The 13,633-nt window shown below is 33.8% G+C and overlaps 1 protein-coding gene across 6 annotated transcripts; it reads right to left on the minus strand.

Annotated features, from left to right (window-relative positions):
* Positions 1-67: 67 nt before the first annotated feature.
* LOC106768547 lies at positions 68-10,570 on the minus strand. Of its 6 annotated transcripts, none has more exons than XR_002668703.1 (13): positions 10,100-10,570; positions 8,442-9,740; positions 5,788-7,578; positions 4,171-5,268; positions 3,655-3,759; positions 3,418-3,507; positions 3,102-3,212; positions 2,332-3,020; positions 1,482-1,633; positions 1,018-1,280; positions 729-939; positions 525-591; positions 68-437 (listed from the first exon to the last, which is right to left on the minus strand). XR_002668703.1 is itself a non-coding variant. In XM_014653760.2 (8 exons), the coding sequence occupies exons 1-8, from the start codon at positions 10,154-10,156 to the stop codon at positions 2,493-2,495; spliced, it is 5,079 nt and encodes a 1,692-aa protein (XP_014509246.1). In that variant the 5' UTR covers positions 10,157-10,570; the 3' UTR covers positions 2,122-2,492. The 6 variants fall into 6 exon arrangements, 1 of the variants encoding a protein (XP_014509246.1); XR_002668701.1 differs by having other exon boundaries at positions 729-942; XR_002668704.1 differs by having other exon boundaries at positions 729-942; positions 1,018-1,309.
* Positions 10,571-13,633: the final 3,063 nt, after the last annotated feature.

Consider the following 13,633-nt stretch of genomic DNA (forward strand, 5'->3'; position numbering starts at 1 on the left):
TTTACGGTTAAGGATTTTATGTAAAATTCTGTGTTTCTTTTAAAAATAATTTTCCAAATACAAGAAGAAAGAAACTTAAGATCGGATTATATGATTGGAAGGTGGTAATACAATGGAGTGGTGGCAGAATAAATAAAAAAGCACACTAACTTCTAATTGATGAGTTAGTGCACGTTCGTTTATTTTGCAAGCATTTTTATTGATCAATAAAAATAGTTTAAGCCGGAATTACATTTTAGTCACAGATAGCTACTTTTATTTCCATGCCAGACAACAATATGCTTTCACAGGGACCTTGCTTGTTTTTCATTTTTGATCGAGTTCTTTCTCGTCTCGAGTTGTTCATTTCTTCTGCGTTGCAACCCTGCTCTAGCTCCTTGCGCTATCATATCTTCCCTTGTCACCTTACTATGGTAATTTTGCACTTTCCTTGCTCCCTGTTGTTCCATCACCAATGAGATTACTAAATTAACATATTTAAAATACATCTCTAAGAATTGAGGAAAACCTTCTTCACTTCCCACCTTGACTCTGGCCTGAATCGTTTTCACAAACTCCCAGGAAAGAATTTTGGACTTCATTATCTCATACCTGAAAAATTATGCCTACAATATAAGAGGAAACTAAATCCAGATTCCTATTTGACAACCACTTTGCATCATAGGCAACAGTTATTCAGAAAAGAAAAATATATATATTGAATGAGCTGCTTAAGAAATTAGCATTACTGCTTTTGAATCATTTTTTTCAGAGCCCTTTCACATGTTTCTGGTCTGGTTTTGGTATTTTTGTGTGGTAATGGAACCCCTTGCTGCCTCTGATACCGTAGTGCAGGAGATACAGGTCTTGGAGACGGTGTACTACTTGGACGTCTAACAGGAAAATCAGTTTCTTTGGTCCTAGGGTCTTGTCCGAGTGACCTTTTCATGGAAGTTTCCCCTGCTACTCAAAATATAGCAATTACTCATACCAGCTAGTAGTGAAACTTTACAACATTAGGTAGAATGTTATAATTACCATTACTTAGCCGCTTTGATATGCCATCCTCTTCTCTTCTCATCGTTTGAGGCCTCGAAGAATTGGGGTGCTCTCTCATTTTTTGCGAGCCATGTAACTCTGCTTCTTCTAGAGAATGAATCGCAAATGCCGTAGCTGCAACTGAAGTTACGTACTCGTCGTCTCTTACATGGTCATCGTGAGAAGTTATCCTTGGGAGCCAGTTCCAAGTCTTGTCACTTGACCCATGGTGTTTTGGAGAATGGGGATCAGAAAATGACACTCTAAAATAGAGACCAGAAATTTTTGGTTCCTATTCAGCGATATAATTGGCAGGAAACCAAAATGATGTTTTTGTATGTGAAACATAAACAGCTCAACCAAGGAAATATAAGAAACAATTCAGAACGAAATTACGGCATACAGAAATTCAAAGCAAGATAAGCAACAAATGGCATCACAACTTGCACTTACGAAGCCAATACCTTCTTTGGTGGAGTCTATTTTCCATTCCTTGAAATTGAAATCTGTGCAGACTTTTCAGTATTGAACTTCTAATTTCCAACCTGCTTGACTGTATAAAGATGAACTGGGAGCAGGCTTTATACGTAAGGCAGCCTCCAGCCAGAGACCAAAGCTGCATGCAGACAAGCAAAGCAAAATAGGCTTTACAAGCAGCCTCTAGATTATGCAAAGTATCGTCTCTTTCTCCTTTCCGTTTCCTTGAACTACACCCATATGCACGTAAACCTTTATCATCAACTTGTTTACAGTTTTATTTTACATGGTTTCTTTCTCACTAAAAAGACGTATTTGTCACATAATCAACTTTTGGTACATTGAGGATTATCACATATCAGAACAGAAACTTCGCCCCTAAACTGAAGCTATTCCTTTTTTTCCTGGTAAGGGTATAATGGCACGTTTACGGGCAGGCAGAGACGTAGATTATCTTGTGAATAGAGTTGCATATATACAAAAAAGCTAGCTCGCAAGCACATCTTTTTTCAACTCTTTATTTTTCATCTGTGCCGTCAAATTAGTAAAAATTATCGAAAGTATTTTTCATAATTGCATACAAAATTCACTGTATAAAAGATCCATAACTCAGAGGTGGGTTTGAACTTTGAAGTAAACAAGACAAATATATGGTCGAGGTTGTTACCCCCGAACCATATCAGCTATAATTAATTACAGCAGTGGTAATTAGTGGTGGCTGTTATCAACCGCCACTTTTCTATAGTTTATATGATACAAAAATGCTCATCAACTCCTACTACAAAATATATTACTTCTCAGAAAGTAAAATATATTTGGCATTGACTAAGAAACGACCTTTGGTTATAACTCGGGCAGGTTAATCTTCAGAGACGTCAGCTTTTTGAATTTTGGTGTGGCTTGTATTAGCAGTGTGAAACATGTATAAGGGACCATACTCAGTTAACGCGTGAAGATCCGTGCAATACCAACAAAAATTGGGTTCACGATGTTTAACCTCAGAGTTCATCAACCCCGTTAGCAATTTCAGCTGAAAAGAACTGCTCTACTTTATCGATGAAACTGGGGGGAAATCTACAGTGCAACATTAAATACGAAGGCTCGCCGTGCTTAGGAGCCAGTTCTTCAGAATGCTTAGTTGTTTTGGCGTCCCGTTGGCTTCTTATTCTGCCATTTTTTACGTTATTTCCCGATGCACCACCCTTTCCAGAGGCAGCCCGAGTGGCTTTGCCATTGGAACGGCCACATTTTACAGGAATTTCCACATGCGGTTTTTTTATTTCGGCACCTAATTGATTGTATTCACTAGATTCATCTGCAGTGGAATTGTCTAAGGCGGAATTAAGCTGAGTTGCAGGTGCAGCATTCCTACAAGACCTCAGCAAGGAAAGTAGCATGTCAACACTCAGTTCTTGTTGAACTACAAACTTGTTCTGCTCACACCCGTAGCAAGCAGCAACTAATGTGCCAGCCAAGACCGGCATCAACTCTGGATCACTGAAGAAAACGAATGGCAGATCGCAAACCTGTCCTCTTATGGGTGAACATTAGATTAACTTGATAAATAGAACAAATAAACCAAAATTAAATAATATTTAGTTTCAGACCTTGTGGAGGATGGTGGGACTCTGTCCCCATCGAAGAACAGCCTGATTTCCCGGATGAAACAAGGCAAAGTGACCAAGGAGAGATAAAGATTCAAGCACAAGAGAACCAACCTGAAAAAAAAACGCCAATTGTGGCATTTTAGTAACTAAGGCATTCTAGCAAAGGTACATCCAAATACCAACCATGCATGGAGAGTTGAGGCAAGGGGTTCTTTCCCATTATGAATATTAGTTAGGAAAGCTGGGCTTAGCAAGGTCAACACAAGTACTGTATCACTCAAGATTATGAAAGAATTTCAAGTTGTTGGTGATTCACCTGATCAGTGGGAGATTTCCACTTGATGGCAGAATGAGAAAGAAGGAAGCTCATCAAATGGAAAATTTCCATTTTCAAATCAGGCCTAGCCTGGAAGTATAATAGCATAAGGAAAATAGGAATATATAAGCAAGAATCAGTACCAGGAAAAAGAGAAAATCAAACATATTAGCGATCTTAATTTAACATGCAGCTGCTTTAATAGATCATTATTACAAGGAAAATAAGCAAACTTACCAGCATTCGCTGCAAAAATACTAGATCCAAAAGAGCCACGTTGTTCAGCACCTTCAGTACTCCAGTTGCCACCTCTTCAAAATTAGATGGAAGGATATATGAGGCCTAGAAGAAAATGAAGTTATTCAACTTAGACATAGCACAACAAAAATAATAATAGCTACTTATTTACTTATTACAAGGACAGGAGCAATTGAAGGTGTTAAGCATATGATTAATTACATTAAATAGGAAAATATATTATGATTTGACTACGTCAAATAAGGAAATATTTCATAATTTTAATTACTGATTTTGTTCTTTAGTACTGCAAATCTTTTTCATTATAAATAAGAATACTTGTATATACAAAACAGACAATTACAAGCAATCCTTTCAATAGAAGGAAATAATTAGGCATGTGACAAATAGCTAACGGCAAAATTCTTCAGAAAAACAAAGAAATCTACTGATTTTTCACAATAAAGATCTTCAAAATAATTCAGTGAACGAACTTGCAGGTTGTAGAAAACCTACCTGTTCTGAGGATGATCTATTGTTTGCCTGCAGAAGAACAGCAGTCAAAAGAGAAGGGAGACTGACAAGTCCTGTTTCAGAAATAGCTGAAAGAAGAAATACTACTGGCTGACCCAAATTTGTTACTTTTTCGTTTTTCTGTATTGTAGCATTTACCACTGTATGTTTATCGTCCTTTTGGGGAATAGACAAATTAGTCATATCCCCACTCTGATTTTTCTTGGATTCATCTAGATCTATCTTTTCTATATCATCATGTTTCAATTTAACAGAACTACCACGCTCCAATTCAGAATCCTTCCCAATAGAAATAGATTCATTATTCTTGTTCACCTTAATCATTTCATCTAATGGTCTGTCCTCAGGGACATCAGGTAAATGCACAACTGAGCTTCCATTGATCGTTGATAGGGGAGTGTAATCTCCCCAGGAATTATTCACGACAAAATGTGCAGAATCAGCAAGCTTAGTCCCTTCACTACCAATTTCCTGCTCCATTGTCAAAGGGCAAGACTCCCAGTCAATATAATTCAATCTTCCAGATCTGGAGGTCAAAACCACCAAAAGTTGTATGCTTAAGAGAATAGGGCCAGGAAATGCTGACCCTTCCGTCTGTGGCCTATCATGAAGTGCAAAAAGATCTCTTAACCTGTGAATAACTTGGTAAGAAATCAGTAACTCCAATAAGCCATCCCGCATCTGAAGTTGTCTCTCTTCTGAGCTAATATGACCAAAAATGGCAGTAACAGTCCACAAAAAGTTATTTAATATTTCAGAAATTGATTCAAAGTTTTCAACTGATGCTTTACTTGATGGCAAACTTAAGTTACCAGGAACACCTAAAGATGCTGCAATCTTTATATAATTCTCAAGAGCTGCAGAAAGCATTGGGATAATTGGAGGCAGAAGATTCTGTGCAAGGAAATAACTTCTATTTGAAGGTGTAGACAGCACAACTCTCAGAAGTTTTAACAAGTGCAACATAACCTGGCATGCTTCAGGTTTTGATGTGTGAGATGCAGGCAGGGCAGAAGCAATAAAATCAAGTAGTCCAGCTTGACGAGATGCTTGTAACTCGGGATCCTTTCCTTCCAAATACTATAAAATAATAATCAATAAATAAATTAACATAAAGTTAAAAAATAGCAATTGAAAAAAATTACTAACCAAAAACTCCACAGTATAAAAGGGGAAATGCACTCGCTTAAACTGTAAATATTCTTAAGGGAAAGGAACTTGGTTCAACATTTAGTCAGGAACAAGGATTGGTTGGACAATTATCCGTGCAAGTTAAGTGATTTATGATTTCTGATTCAACCGTAAGAAGACCATATGCAAGCACCAACCAGATAAGACAAACTAAATCTCAGCAATAACTAAAACAAATACAGCATCAAGAATCACTAGTTATTCCAGATTAATATTTATTCACAGACTAAACAAGAGCTCTCCAAGAAGTGCTATTTTAATTAGCACGGGATTCAGAAAACAGAAGTGCAAATACAGAACATCTATCCATAAAAAACTTTACCCACAGAAACATTCTTAACTTTGAACATGTTAACATACATCTGTTCATAAGGAGAGGTGTAATTACCGGTGAACAAAAAACAATACCTTGATCATTTCAGAAATTATTAAACCTATACTTGCGGCCCCTTCTTTTCTTGCTTGCCTAAGTCTTTGAAGTTCTTGAAGCCACCGGCCAACTTTTGCTCTAGCAGCACCAACTGCTACTCTATATCCCAGACTAGCACTTTCACCACCAAGAGGGGGTTCAAGGAAGTCATACTTTAAAGCCATAAGCCTTTGCCGAATTCTCTTAATTCTTCTCTTCATTGAGTGCAGCAATGTGATATTGCCAATTCCAAGACTAGTAGAACCAATGCCAGAAACATTTGTTTGAGAATCATCGATGCTGTTTGTAGGGGTAGATCTACCTTGCCCTTCCTTATTTAATGATCTCCGCAGCAAAGGGGACGATTGATCCCTCAAATTTGCCCTCTCCCGAATTTGTTCCAGGTAAATCTTACGACGCTGTTCACTCTCATTAAGTCTCTCTGCTAATTTCTGGGCCAAAAGTTCAGCTTCCTCTTGTTGTGCTTTGGCTCTTTCTTCCTTTCTCCTAAGTTGTTCGATTGCCCTTGCTTCCCGAGCTGCACTTGACGCTTTTCTTTCCTCTTCCCGTCTTACTTGAGCCTCCTCCTTTCTCCGCTGAATCTCAGTAAGGCGCTGTAACTTCTCAGCTTCAATGAGTTTTCGACGCTCTATAACAGCTTCTTCTCTTGCCAAATCCTCCTTTTGCTTAGATTTCAGCACTTGAAGCTTTTCAGCTCTCCTCAACTCTGATTCATGAAGTTTCTGACGCAGAATCAATTTTTTATTCTCTTCATTTAAGGAAGTAATAAACCGAACCTCATTAACCTTGCTACTTTCATCACCAGCTCTCTTCACCACTTGAGCTAAGAAAGCTTCATGACGAGATTCACTGCGCTGATGGCGCGCATACATGCCCTCTCGTAACTTCATATGACGAACAGCATGCCATTCTGTGACACGATTTAATTTTTGTGATGTTCGTTGAAGCTTTTGGACTCTTTCATTCTCTAACTCACTTCTGATTCTCATAGCACGGGCATGCTTTTCTTCTGCTTCCCTTTTTAAGTCTGAAGTTGTTTTCTTCTTTTTGTCAGGAGACATTAGTTTATCATGCAGAGTACGTACTCGCTCAGCACTTTTCCGGCCCAGGCTTGGTGAATATGGCATGCGGGAAGAGACACGAAACGGAGATGAAAGTATGTCCTCCCAGTTCCTCTTTTCCTTCCAAGCATTCAGAGACTTTCCCGGGGCAGTACTCCTTTTCTCCTTATCTTTTTCAGGCAGTGGCATTTGCCTCCTAATGTTATCTGTGGATCTGGGGGGTTTCTCATTAACACCTTCTGTTAGAGCTTTATCTTTCTTATAAAGCGTCTTGTCCAGTCCAGAACCAAGGTGATTTCTTTTACCCTTGGTGGTGGCAGAAGCAAAAGAATTTTCCAAGGAAGGTAATTTAGATAACTTAACTTCTGAAATTAATATGTTTTCTGGAGGGTTACATCCATTTAGCATTGTGTTTGAGTCACGGGATTTTCCCCCTTCAATAATATGCTCTTTTTCATTCAGGCTACCTTGTCTGTCATCTGAAGATCCAACATGCTTTCTTGACTTCGTCACCAAATATTTGGCAGCATCTGTCCCATTAATGACCCTAGACTTGTTTGTGTTGCCAATAGATTCAGAAGTCAAAGACATGGAACTTTCTGTGGTACCTGATTGCAAGATAGCCCTCTCTTGTTGAATCTTTCTAAAAGCCTCAAGAGATGAAGATAGTATATCTGCCCTATGTGGTGAAGTTGTCATTCTTCGGACCTAGAATCCATAGAGCATCTAAACATCAAGAACATAAGAAAGCCAGATTGTACAGATTTCTAGCAGATAAACTCATATTATGGATCAGCATCTTCAGAAACCAGAAAGCAAACAAGTAAACAGGTATAGACCATAAGTGGTTTCATGCTTAAATTAAAAAAAAAAATGTTATGCTTCATTAATATTTTTTTCTTAGTCCAAGAAAAGTAAACCAATAACTGTTAGTCTAAACTACAATAATGTTTAACACAAATTGTTAAGTGAATCCAGTTGGTATGTCTTGAATTTCATCATGCAAAAGTTATAAAAGTACAATAAACAAATAATATCCAATGGTGGGTTAGATCTTGTAACAGTGTTAGATGAGTACGTTCACGCTTAGTTCATTTGATCCTAACATCTATCATACCCATCAGACAAAGTAGAAACTTTAGATATACGTACAATCACCAAGACAGATGCATATTTATGCAGGAGTTACAGATACATATCAAGACTTCTAATTTCATTATGCCCTCATCAGAATTGATAAAACAAAAATAAGAAGAAAATGGAAAGGGATGGTGTATATATAATGTCATTAGCGAATAATTATTCCGCACTCTGCATAAATGCACATAATTACACTCACTTTGTCCCATGCATTCAATGATAACAAGTGTAACTATCTTTAGTATTATTGCTTAACAAGACGGAAAAATATAGACATTATTCAAAAAAAAAAATCATTATTAGTGAATAAATTTTATTTTCTTTGACAGAGGATCCATGGTTGTCATGTACAACATACAAAATTTATGATATTAGTATCTTGGAACCACAAAATATGATCTTAACCAGCAAAAATATGTGAACGCACATACCTCCCATGAGAGAGCATGTGGCCTGCGGTGATCACTCTTCAAGATGACAGGAACGCCATCCATTATTTGGGAAGATTTTTTAACCATTTCAAATTCCTCTACTCTAGTGATTAGCTCTCTAAAATCAGATGCAGACTCCTCAAGAACAAGAATTGCCTCTTTCATCTGCTCCAAATCACATTCTAGTTCACAAAGAAGATAAAGTTCATCGACAGACCTATTAAGATTCTCAAACAGAAAGCACCAAAGCCTCTGCCTAAACCTTTCTTTGCTTTCATTGGAATCACCTTCTTCAAGAGAACCCATATTTTGAGAGGTTGAAACAACATTTTCCACATTACCATCCAGTGAAACCCTGCCGGCTTCAGTAGAAACCACAGAATCATTGACAATTTCAGGCACTTGTGACTCAGTAGAGTGGGCAGTAACTGCTTCACTTAAACTGCCATTTTGTTCTGGCACTACACACATTTTTTTATCACTTACCAAATTGTTAGAAGAGGCATGTGCATGACTTGTGACCTCGGCAGCATCTTTGGTGGACAGACTGTCATTGTTTACGGCACCATGGGTTGTTGTTTTATTCCCTTCGACATTGTTCTCATCTTGTGGACCAATAATTCTTTCATCAACCATTTGTTGATTGTTAAAATGTTCCAAAGATAAATTCTTAACATCTTTACCATTCTCCCCAAGTATTTCATCTTCATGTCTCATCAAAGGGATCTGATCAGAAGCAGACCCTCCATTGATAGCATTCACCATTAAGTCTTTTTCTTGAGCATGATATGAATCACAAGGTTCAGGAATATTCTCATTCTTTCTACAGCTAAGCAAACTATCATCTCCAATACTACCGAACTTGATCCCAACCCCAATCAAGTTTTCATGGGGCAGTGCCAAGCCCCCCTCCTCTAAATCACCCCATCTTATTTTCTGGGCTAAGTCAGGCTTATCAGTTTGCTGTAGTTTCCTAACTTCTTCATGTTTACCTTGAGAATCAACAGTAATTAATGCAGTTGAGTTCTGACTTTCTGCATTATGTCTAACTACGCCTGTATTAAAACAGTTTGTGCTCTCTTTTTCATTTGATTCAGCAAGAGAACTCGACACACTCCCAGAGGCAGGGTTCTGTGAAAAATTTTCCCCTGACCTTGAAGGATTATTTTTCTGCTGGCTACGTGAACTGTCATCGGTTTTAGTAATGCAATGCTGAGTGTGCAAAGAGTTAGAGGCCTTTTTGCCCGAAAATCCTCCCACCCAACTCTGCAAAGAGAATTTCGAAGTATTTCTGTGCTTCTGGATAAGAAAGAAATGACAAAATTAGAACATGTAAGTAACACTTGTACAAGAAGCTACGCAGAAAAGGAAGAAAATAATATTCAGTGCAAGGCTCAGATATAACCAAAGGAGATGAATGATGATATGTAAGAATTAGCACAATCAAATTGAAAAATAAGATTAAAGGTTAGAGCATATATATGAATACTTAATGACTGATCCATCAACTGTGAATGCATTAATTAGTAAATAACTATACACTAGGTCTACAGATTTCCTTATTGTGTCTTCAATTTTATCTCTCATCAAGTACAAATCAAAATGTCATAGTAAAATACATCTCAAACGAGTTAAAATATTTAAAGAAAAAAAAAAACCTTTTTAACTTGGAACCACCCTGTGTTCTGATCATCAACGACTTCATTATCTTCCATCACGAAACGGCCAATGCAATAAATGATTACGTGAAAAAAGTTAACAACATTTCGTAAAAACTCTCATAGGGATGATAAAACAAGACACTGTCGAAATCGAGAATCATTGAAGCAGGGAGGGAAGAGTATCGATTGAGAAGGAATTTGAAAGCTAAATTGAAATACTGTACCAAAAAAAGAGTGCGAGTAAAGCAACCACTCTCGAAAATTAGAGTGGAAAAGAAAACAGAGAGAAAAATCGGAAGGGTAGCGTGGAAGAAGGGGATTGTGCAGTTTTGGTTAGGGTTTTGAGGAAAATTTGGAAAAGGAATGAACAGAAAGTGTTGAAAAGGAGGGAATGAGGTTTATAGGTGGGTTCAGAAACAGCATGCATTGCGTTTTCTCTTTCCCTTTCTTTATTTTCTCTTGTTGGTTGGGTCGGTGCAGTACAGATACTTTACCATAAAACATATTTCTTCTTCTTTTTCTTTTTCTGTTTTATTAACTATTTTAAAGAATCTCTTCCAAATATCAAACAATAGAATATGATTACGTTAATTTTGTGTTAACTAATAATCTATATATCTTATAAATAACTTTCTTTACTTTAAGTTCATTAAATAAAAAATTATTTACTTTTACCTTGTTTTATTATTTTATATATATTTCTTTGAATTATAAATTGTAGTGTTTAAAATAATAAAAAAAATAAAATAAAGCCAAAACATTAACTTTAAATAAATAAATAGATATCAGTCAGCATGTCATAAACAAAAATAGTAATAAAGATATAAAGTGATACATAAAATTAACGTATACTTAGAAATAAATTAAATATCACAATCATAAATTTAATGAAGAAGACCAATATGTAATGATAATAAATTAAATAACATAAGTAAGTAAATAAACATAATTAATGAATAAACTGGAATAAATTAAATGACATACCTTACTGATTCCATTGACAGCTTGTAATTACATTTAGATGATTATAACTTATGAGAAACCCTTCCTCCAAATTATTTTTCTGTTTTCTAGTATCTTATTTCATTCATTGTTGCACATTTTCTCTTCCACTCCACCTATTTCTAAGTTAAATTTTCATTGTACTTTAATTTATTAAAGTTATTCTTACATGAATGTAATCTTATATTATCTTATCTCTTTTTTTTCTTTATTTCTTTTTTTTTTCTTTTTAATTTTTTCTTAAAAGGTTCATGAAATAATAACTTTTTAATATATATTTATTTTTAAATTCACTCTCACTCATCTTTAAATTTATTCAAATATTCAAATTCTCTTAAATTCTTTTAATTACTCTTTTCCAAATTCACTCGTCTTCAAGACATCTTACATTTATTCAAATTTCTTAAAATCTTAGAAATCAATTGATAATTCAATTGATTATTGAATACGAATTCAATTATGATATTAAAATTTGATTTCTATAACTAAAATAGTTTATTATTGAATTAGTTAATTATTCAAATTTATATATGAATCTTTAGAAAATTATGATAAGAGGATTGTTTGATTGTTGAATATGCTGATTAATCCATTTTAATCTTCATAATTTTTGTATTAGATGCCGTTTTTATTGTTTTGTTCTATTTTCATTTTATGTTTTTTTGGTTTCTAGATCCTTGGTTTAGTTTATACAAAAACAGTACATTGAATACAATCAATATGGTTCTTATACTCTATATTTACAAAATTTAAACAACTTACTATCTTGTCAAATTAAAATCTTGTAACTTCTAAAAACTTCATAATCAAAATATAACATTGTTTGTCTCATGAATAGACATAAATATTAGTTTAAGTATGGAGGAGAAATAATTACACTGTATTTATATTCATATTCTAATTTCTTATTAGAATAAAAATTCTGCATAATTGATATAAAAAAGTATTTTCATATTTTAAAAAATAGAAAAAAAACTATTTAAATTAATTAGTCACATATTGTTATGCATCAATTGAAAAAAAAAATAATACAAAACTAATGTCAGTGTTCTTCTTTTATAATATTAAACTTTGGAATATCCTAACTTTTATATGATTGCAAAAGAATATTAGATAAATATTACAAATATACCTATTATGACTAGCAAAAAATATCTTATGTTATTACTACTTTAGCTCCTTGTGTGCTCTTTTATTTTATTTTATTTACCTTTCATTTATATTAATGTGCTGAAATTTTAAAAATATTTTACTTTACGTTTCTTCTAATTGCTTTCATTTCATGATATTTAGATTTAAATTTTTATTTTCGCTAGTTTACTTTTCAATTAATTTTATAGATTCCCAACATCTACTTTCATCCTATTTACCACTGTGTAAATTTCTTATGCAATTTACCGTTCTCCGACTTGATTTTTTAGTCTTCTTGTTACATTTCCTTAAATTTACATATACTATTTGGAGTTATTGTTTTTCAAATTAAGTCATTTTAGTTCATCTTTATCATTTGTGTACAATTACAATAAACAGAAAATAATTTATTTTGACTTATATTTTTTAACCAATATAGTGAAATTTTGATAAACGTGATTATAAGTTTTAATCTTTATAACAAAGACGGAAATTGATTACCTTTATTAAATCTGAAAAATTTAAAGAAAAAAAATATTTTCTACATTGAAAATTGTAGAATTTTCAGCCCTACATGAAAATAACTTACAATTATATATTTTTTTTTGTTAAGGTATTTTATTTATATATTTCCACGAAGATACATAGAAAAACATTAATATTCGATTGCAAATAGTATTTATGTTTTGTATTGGATATATTTACCTAGTTAGAGTTAATAGTGAAAAGTTAACTATATAATATTTTACTCTAATTAAAAGATAAAACTCAATCATTTTACTATAAAAGTTTAATAATATGTAGATTTTATTTTAAGTAAATTTCATTTTATAAATGTTATTGTTTTTCAAAATATTTTTCTGAATTTTTTATATTTTTTCTTTAATTTTCTGAGTATGTTTCTAATATATATGATGATTAGAGACCATTAATGTATTTATGATAGGAAGATTTACACTTCTCATCAATTAGATTCTATAATAGAGTAAGTTCATCTTTTTTCTATCTTTAAGTTAGTTTAACATTTTAAAGCATGTGTGGTTTTAGGTTCATATGACTTAAACTATTTCAAAGTGAATATCTTTTTAATTATGATATGCTTAGATATATTATCTAATGTTTGTGAGCATCTTGTGAAAACTAAAGTTCTAGCAGTACCTTTGAGTCATGTCTTTTTACACTAAATAAGGGAAACTAATAATATTTTTATAGTTTGATTTATTTTCACTTGTGTGTATGTTGATATTGATGAAATGTTGGGATTGTTTGATTGAAAATTGCTTAATTTAGTTTAATATGTGTTTAACATTGTTGAGTTAAAATTGATATTTGATTTGTGTGATTTTGTTTAATTGGGTTAAAATTTTTGAAGAACCTTAACGAGTGAATTTTGTATTG

This window comes from Vigna radiata, chromosome 7, assembly GCF_000741045.1.
Source record: "Vigna radiata var. radiata cultivar VC1973A chromosome 7, Vradiata_ver6, whole genome shotgun sequence".
In the NCBI taxonomy this organism is placed as follows: domain Eukaryota; kingdom Viridiplantae; phylum Streptophyta; class Magnoliopsida; order Fabales; family Fabaceae; genus Vigna; species Vigna radiata.

Bases quoted from the DNA above. Each gene is read 5' to 3' on its own strand.
- LOC106768547 (XM_014653760.2), bottom strand. From the start codon at position 10,156: ATGGAAGATAATGAAGTCGTTGATGATCAGAACACAGGGTGGTTCCAA. The intron at 7,579-8,441 runs GTATGTGCGTTC...TATGGATTCTAG, and splicing joins CACATGCTCTCTCATGGGAG to GTCCGAAGAATGACAACTTC. The intron at 3,021-3,101 runs GTCTGAAACTAA...ATAAGAGGACAG, and splicing joins GTCCCACCATCCTCCACAAG to GTTTGCGATCTGCCATTCGT.